This window comes from Athene noctua, chromosome 31 (assembly GCF_965140245.1).
Source record: "Athene noctua chromosome 31, bAthNoc1.hap1.1, whole genome shotgun sequence".
NCBI lineage: Eukaryota > Metazoa > Chordata > Aves > Strigiformes > Strigidae > Athene > Athene noctua.
The window spans coordinates 1,291,257-1,298,309 of NC_134067.1; the positions used below are offsets into that span (position 1 = coordinate 1,291,257).

Below are 7,053 nucleotides of genomic sequence, written 5' to 3' on the forward strand. Positions count from 1 at the left end.
CAGTGGCCACGCTGAGCGCCGCCTTTAACCGCTGCGCATGCGCAGGATCCGGCTCGACGCATGCGCACAGCGGCCCAGCGGCGGCTGCGCATGCGCACAGGGCCGGCTCCGGCCCCGGTGGCGGCGGCATGTGAGTGGGGGGAGGCGGGGGCACCGGGCCGGGCCGGGCCGCGCTGCCCCCCCCCCCCCCCCCCCCCGTGTTAACTCCGGCGTCTCCCCGCAGGCAGGCGGCCCTGGAGATCACGGCGCGTTACTGCCGCAGCGAGATGGAGCAGTATGGGCGGTGCGTGGCCGCCAGCCCGGCCTCCTGGCAGCGCGACTGTCACGGCCTCCGCCTCAGCATGTCCCGCTGCGCCGCCGCGCAGTGAGTGCGGGAGGGGCGGGATGGGGCCGGGCCTGGGCCTGCCGGGTTGGATCTCAGGCCGGTTGGGCCTGGCGGCCCTGGGCCGTGCGGCTCCCGGGAGCTGAGGGCCCGGTGTTGTCTCGCAGCCCGATCGTGCAGCAGATCCGCCGGGACTGCGCGGAGCCGTTCGCTGCCTTCGAGCAGTGCCTGAAGGAGAACCAGGCCTCCGTCGTGAACTGCAGCGACCACGTCAACGCCTTCCTGCTCTGCGCTGACCAGGTGAAGCTCTCCACGTGAGGTGAGTGTCAGGGGGCAGAGCGGGGTCGCTTTCCCTCTAGACCTGCAGTCTGGAGCCCTCCCACCCACAGCCACTCCCCACGTCTGCTTGGTGAAACAGCTGGAGTGGAATAGTGCACCCCAGAATAGACATACACCTATATTTTTCTCCCACCCACCTCCCCCTCCTGTCTCAGAAAACTACACAGCACAGCTAGGAAGTTTCTTTAAGCTAAAAGTGTGGTGGTTTGTTGGCGTGGATTGTCAGGGGCTGTAAGTGATGTGTGTGTGGCTGTTACGGGTGTGAACGCAACAGCACATTTCTCCAAATATCATATCAAGCTGATACCCTGTGGCAAAAGTAGAAGGAAACCAATCCTGCTGAGGTAAAGTCGTGATTTCTGTCCTAATCTATTAACCTGGTCATCAGTTTTGCCCAGAAATACATACAGAATGGATATATTGGGGTAGGTCAGCTTGCAGCACTCTGCTAAAGACCTTGTAAACATCTGTGGAGCAACGTTCAAGTAAATAACATGTTACTAAGCATGTAGAAGTCATCTGAATGTGACATTACTGATGTAATAATCTGCTGTACCTCATAACCAGGGTGCTGCATACACACAGAGCCTCCCTGATGCTTATATTTGTGCTGTTTTTTTCATAGGGGAGCCTTGGAATTAAAATTCATCTCGAGGAGCAAATGAAAAGTCTCTGTGGAGTATCATTCCGATGTTTGGTTGGGTTGGTTTTTCCCCTCTGAAAAACGAAGCGCAGCCCTGCGATGTGGTTTTCTTGGCCCTGGTCACCTGCTTGTCTCCAGCAGACAGCTGGACTCTGACCGGGATGTCAGAGCATTCCTGATCCATCAGCACTCATGTGCTGATAGCGCTGGGGTTTGTCTGCTGAGTTACCTCTAAAAACCTTATAAAATAAATAATCTACAGAGCTGTGTTGAAGCGACACCAAAGGATCAGCAGCAACCTGCAGATGTGCTTGAATAGGAACCGAAAGCTAAAATCAGCCCTTACCTCTTTTTCTGCAGTCTGTGTTCTTTGATGGCGTCTTTGATAATTAAGCACAATATTTTCCTTCATCCCAATAAAATAAAAGAAAAAACAACACTTTTCAAGATCCAAAGCCAGCTCTGGCTTTTCCCACTGGTGATGGAAGCTGCTTTCTGAGCTGGACTAACTACAGGGACATTTCTTTGACTGTGACGGTCAGCTTGACCCACTTGAAAACATCCTGTGCAGCTCCCAACTTTGGGGGTGCTGTGAGGGGTTGTCACCCCGGACCTTCTACTGGTTTAGAACAGCAGAGGGAGTCTTCCCACCAGCAGAGACGGCAGAAAAACTGCGGATTTCAGAGCACTGACTGCTCTATCGACAGTGCAACAGGGATCTGCCAGTGCAAGGGGAAGGGGGGGCACCTCTTGTTATTACACAGGGGAACAAAGAGCCCAGCTCTAAGTAGATGTTTCTGGGCTGTAACTAGTGGGGAAAAAATGAATACAGGGAACAGTAGATGGGCTTATGAGGAGTGGGAGTGGGATTGAGACCCAGGGTCATGAGAGCACATCTGCAGGGGAAGAGCCTCGGGGTGCTGTGAGCCGGGGCTCTTGGGTCTACTCCGGTGTACCATGTCTGAAAATCGCTGTAGATCTGTTTAATTGGCCCTGAGAATCTCTCCCAGCAAAAGTTTAAACCTTGGAAAGTCCTTTGGGGTACTCGAGAGCAGGTTTGAGGAAAGAGAAATGAGCTGTTATGACCTAATTAGACAAACTCAGCTTCAGAGCAGCAGCTTTGCTGCTGTCCAGAGCAGGAACTTGGTCTTCCAGAAGAGTTACAGAGAACCATAAACTAAAATTTTCCCAAAGTGTGCAGGGAGCAGGTGACATGAAGAAACTATTGTGTATGGCGCCAGCAGAGTCTTTGTCTGAAAGTACAGCCCAGCTTTGCTAGGTCTGTGAGGGATTTTTTGTACCTCTAAGAGAGGGTGAGGCATGGACTGGGAAACTTGGCTTTGCCCTGGTTCCCAGGGGTTCATACCCCCTTCCTGGGACACATTAATCCATGTTTCAGCCAGGCGTAAGTCCAAGCATTCGCCTTTGAGCCCGTGGTGGTTGGCAGACGTCGCTTGGCATTTTCCAGTTGGGCAGAGTTTAACTCCTTTGGGGAGAGGAACAGCAGATTTAAGTTGAGCTGTTCCAGCTTCTAGCAGAGCCCAGATCAGAAAGCTGGCTGGCGGCGTTGCTGTGTGTCTCACAGAGGTGGCTGCCTTTCAGCAGTGATGGGGAGGTGGGACGATGCTGGGCTTGTGTCTGAAAACACACACACACACACACTCTTGCAGAAAATTTCTCGTTTCCTTGTATCAAATGCAAAGAGCCGTTTTATCTTCTGGCAGAAAAGTTGGGAGAAAAAGGTGACGGTAGCTTCACTTCAAAATGGATTTAGAGAGGGGGCAAGTGCTACTAGAAAAGGAGGAGAAATCTATTTTTGGTGAGTCTTTGGAGTTTTATTTATCCCAGGCAGCACCCCATTAGTCAGAAGTGTCTGTGGTGTGAATAGCTTTATTAAGGATGCCGTTACACGGGAGCAAAGGTGCTTTACATGTTGTTGACATTGTATTGAAATGTCAGCCTGTCAGCAGAAAAGCCATTTTTCATTACGTTTAAGGTGCGCTGGGCCCCCTCTTAAGCCCAGTTATGCCTCCTCCTTCTCAGGAGCCAGAGCCACTCTATTATTACTTGCTTTAACCACTGAGCTGCCGGGCACTTGGTGCTGTCACCAATGAGCCAAACTCCCATGGCGGTCAGTTGGCTGGTTACTGTGGAGAGGGGGAAGAGGAAGGTGCTGCCCCATCCTGTTTCTGTGTGCAGTTGAGGAGAGAAATGCTTTCTGAGAAAATACTAGGCAGCTGCAAGTTTTATCCTGAATAAAGAATGCACATCTTTCACTGCATGTGTAATGTAAATGGAAAATATCTTCATGTAGCTGAGAAGGGCTCATGGAGGGAAGTGTAATGGTGATGGTCACTACCTGAAATTGTTGCCTTCCTCAGTTTACCAGCTCCCTTGGGAAAGTTTCTATGTTAAATCAACTTGTAGCCCTGGCAGATCTGGCAAATTGCTTTGTGAAAAGTGAAAGGAATACCAGCAATTCTCTTTTCTTCAACTGGATGCTAGAAGAAGCCAGGGAGTATTCTCTAGCTTTCCTCTCAGCCTTGAAGGAATCTGTAGCTAAATGTGCATGATTAATTAGTTTAATTCTCACTTAGGCAGAGGGGCCTAACACCTCTTTAAGTGAGAAACCCGGAGCAGTTTTGCAGCTCTTTCACTTCTTCTTTTGAACTGCGTGGGCTACCTGCTCTTGCTGGAATCAGGTCGGGGTGGTGGTTATTTCTGTATCACTGTAGTACACGGGGCCAGCACGTGTCCCTGCAAGTGTCATGAAAAGCTGTTCTTTCCAAATCCAGCTGTTGGGTTTTTGGTCCTGTCACTGGAAACATTTAGCAATAAAGGTAAAAGAAGCATGGCTTCTTCCAGTATCTTTCACAAGGTGTAAACTGGCAAGGGAGACCTGCGAAAACTTGCGAATTAAACAAGATTTAGGAACCCAGCAAGCGTTCTCCTCATTTCTTGTACCACGGGATTGTGATTCTGCCTTGCACCTCCTGGTTTGATGAGGACAGGCTCATGGAAGCAAGCGCAGGAAGCCGTTAGGACAGTTACCAGCATAAAGCTGAACAAGGGGAAAAAGTCCTCGGGCAGTCAATCAAACTGGTAGGTTCAGCTTCATCTCCGAAAGCTGCGAAGAGATTCAGCTAAATTAATGCCAAGTGGCTGCAATCAATAAGTGAATAAGCCTGTATTTCCCGGAGTGGGAGACTCAGGGGGAAAAAAAAAAAAATTTAGAGCAGGATTTGGATAGGTTGTTCCTCTCACATCCAAACACAAACCAGACCAGAAATAAACACTAAAGCCCTGCAGTACCAAGGAGAAGAACCCAAATTAGTGTTCTAAGATGGGTGAGAGCTGGTTGTCCCTCTGTGTCACTGTAGTCCTTCTGTTTCTTATCTTCTGGCATGGGCTCTGCCATTCTCTGCTTGGTTTCCATCTCCTGGTTGTGTGTTTTATCCACTTTTAATTATTCTTGGCCCTTGTTTTAAGGCAAATGTGCATGTTGGCTGGTAGTCAAGCAAACTGGATGTCAGTTTTTTTCTGTTTTAACCTACCCTCTGTTTCTGTGTGGCCTTGGAAGCTACTTGTGACATGTTCTATGTCTGTTTACTCACCTCTGAAATAAATAACACCTACTGGGCTGGGGAATAATGAGGAATAATTAATTAATGCATGCAAGGAGTTCTGAGGTCCTTAAGTAAGAGAAAGCCAAGGATCATTAGGTTGGTTAATCCTCTGCTTTGTTTTTCCTCCATTTCTTTTTGGTTTAGATCTCTCAGAATGTGAAGTAAAGTGTGTCGGGACTTTTTTCAGCCTGTTGCTTTAACTCCTGTTGATGTCACTTTTCCTTTCAAGTGGAACTTTAAAACCAATAAGGTAAATTACACATGATCCTAGAATGAGGAACTAACAAAAACATCTCTTTAATTTTTCATCCAGAAAATATTCTCGTTTTACACTCTGCTTCTCTTACTTAAAGGAACCATAAATCAGCGTGTTCCTTTGGTGTTTGCAGTCACAGGGAGAGATTTAGTGCTGCTGGCAGGCCCAGGTCTGAAATGGGCAACTGTCGAGGGCAGAGAGCTCTGCGGAGCTACATTCCATTCACACACACGTTTGCTTTACTTGGCTGTTGTCCAGATGATTTTTTGAGTCACTCAGGAGCACGAGGGAAATTGTGTGGGCAGAGGGGAGCATTTTTCATCTCATGGTCAGTCTTGTCACCTTGACTGGCTTTTATTCACCTTTATTCTCCTGTCTGCAAAGACAGGGGAGAAACACATCGGGGCGTTTCGGAGAGCAGTGGGCATTCCCAAACCCTCCTCAGCAAACACGTTGGCGTGTCTCAGCCGAGGACTTGCACCCCCCTGCTTGATGAGAGCAATTGTTCTCTCTCTTGGCCATGCAGAGCAGAAAGGCAAAGCCAAAACTGTGGGTGTTACCCCAGGTGTGTGTGATTCTATTCTTCACTCTGCCGCGGAGCGAGCTTCGCCTCTTTCTGCTGTTTCCTCTCAAGTACACGTTTCCCAAGTGCTACGAGAGCCGTGAGACTGAATTCAGGGGTGTCCATAGGTGCTTTGGGGTGCACGTTGATACCCCTCGGTTGCCAGAGGGTCAGATCCCTTCCGCATACGTACACAAAGCTACTTTTGCCTCTTCCCAGTTGCTGCCACTGTCTCCTCAAGCCTCTTGTCACTCCAAGACAACTTCCAGCTGCGAGATACAGTTGGGAGTAAATTCACCTGCAGTCGCCGAGCTCTGATAAAGAACAGGTATCTGCTAAGCTCTTGGTGCTAAAAGCAGCTTTGGTAAGAGAAGCAGCAGGACTTGCTGGACCAGCCTGAGAGCTTCAGGGCTCTCTCAGCTGTGGTGCTGGTGTCCACCTGCAGAATCTGGACTCAAAATTGGAGAGCACTTAGAACCTAGCAGGCGTTTCTCTCCTTAGCTATAGGGTGTGGATCTCATCCCTGGCTCTTGTACTGGAAATTTCTTGTCACCATCAGGCTCCTTTGCATCAGTAGCTCCCGGTCTAGCATAGCTCTTTCACCATATTTATTTATTCATGCTGGGATTGTAGTTCTGCTTGCGACTAACCGTGACTATGGAGTGTGCTGACTCCATTAGGGACGAACAGCTGCCAGCACTGCTGCTCCTTTGCTCCAGGATACCCGGTTCCTGGGAAAGGTAACGGATGGGCCATCCTCCTGAGAAGCCCAGGCCAACCTTTATGGGTCTGCAGGGAGCCAGCAGCCTGCTGGTGTGGGCAGTTTGTCTGACCGTGCTGAGGCAAGCTTCAGATTTCCACTTACAGTTTGCTTTTTTTTTTTTTTTTTTTATTTTCAAACGTACATGCAAAAAAAACATCGGCACATCACAGCACTAGATCACAAGGAAGAGAGGGTGGGGTTGCAGTGGGTGAAGCTGGCTCTGGTATTTGGGAGAAACATCGATTTGCACATAGTTCACTGTAACATTCTCTTAAAACTTAATCTAAACTGAGACTGTTTCTAGTGCAAGAGCCTCTAAAAGTAACATACAGCTTTAGGAGCTTTTCTGGTTTGTTTCTTAGGGGTGGATGACCACACAACAAAGGTGGAAGTCACCCAACTGCAGCAGCTTGGTCTAGAACTTGTCTATCCTGGCAAAGATGTGTCATAAATAGCTGTTTCTGCGAAAGGCTCCCCCTTCCCTCGTAAAAAAATGTCAAAGTGTCTGTAAACTATGTACACGGCTGCCTTCTGGGGAGGGA

At 49.2% G+C, this 7,053-nt stretch overlaps 1 protein-coding gene across 1 annotated transcript; it reads left to right on the forward strand.

Annotated features, from left to right (window-relative positions):
• Positions 1–83: 83 nt before the first annotated feature.
• Positions 84–5,706, forward strand: CHCHD5 (coiled-coil-helix-coiled-coil-helix domain containing 5). Its single transcript, XM_074930122.1, has 4 exons — positions 84–130; positions 224–364; positions 490–641; positions 1,287–5,706. Coding segments are annotated over exons 1-3 (294 nt in total). The 5' UTR covers positions 84–128; the 3' UTR covers position 641; positions 1,287–5,706.
• Positions 5,707–7,053: the final 1,347 nt, after the last annotated feature.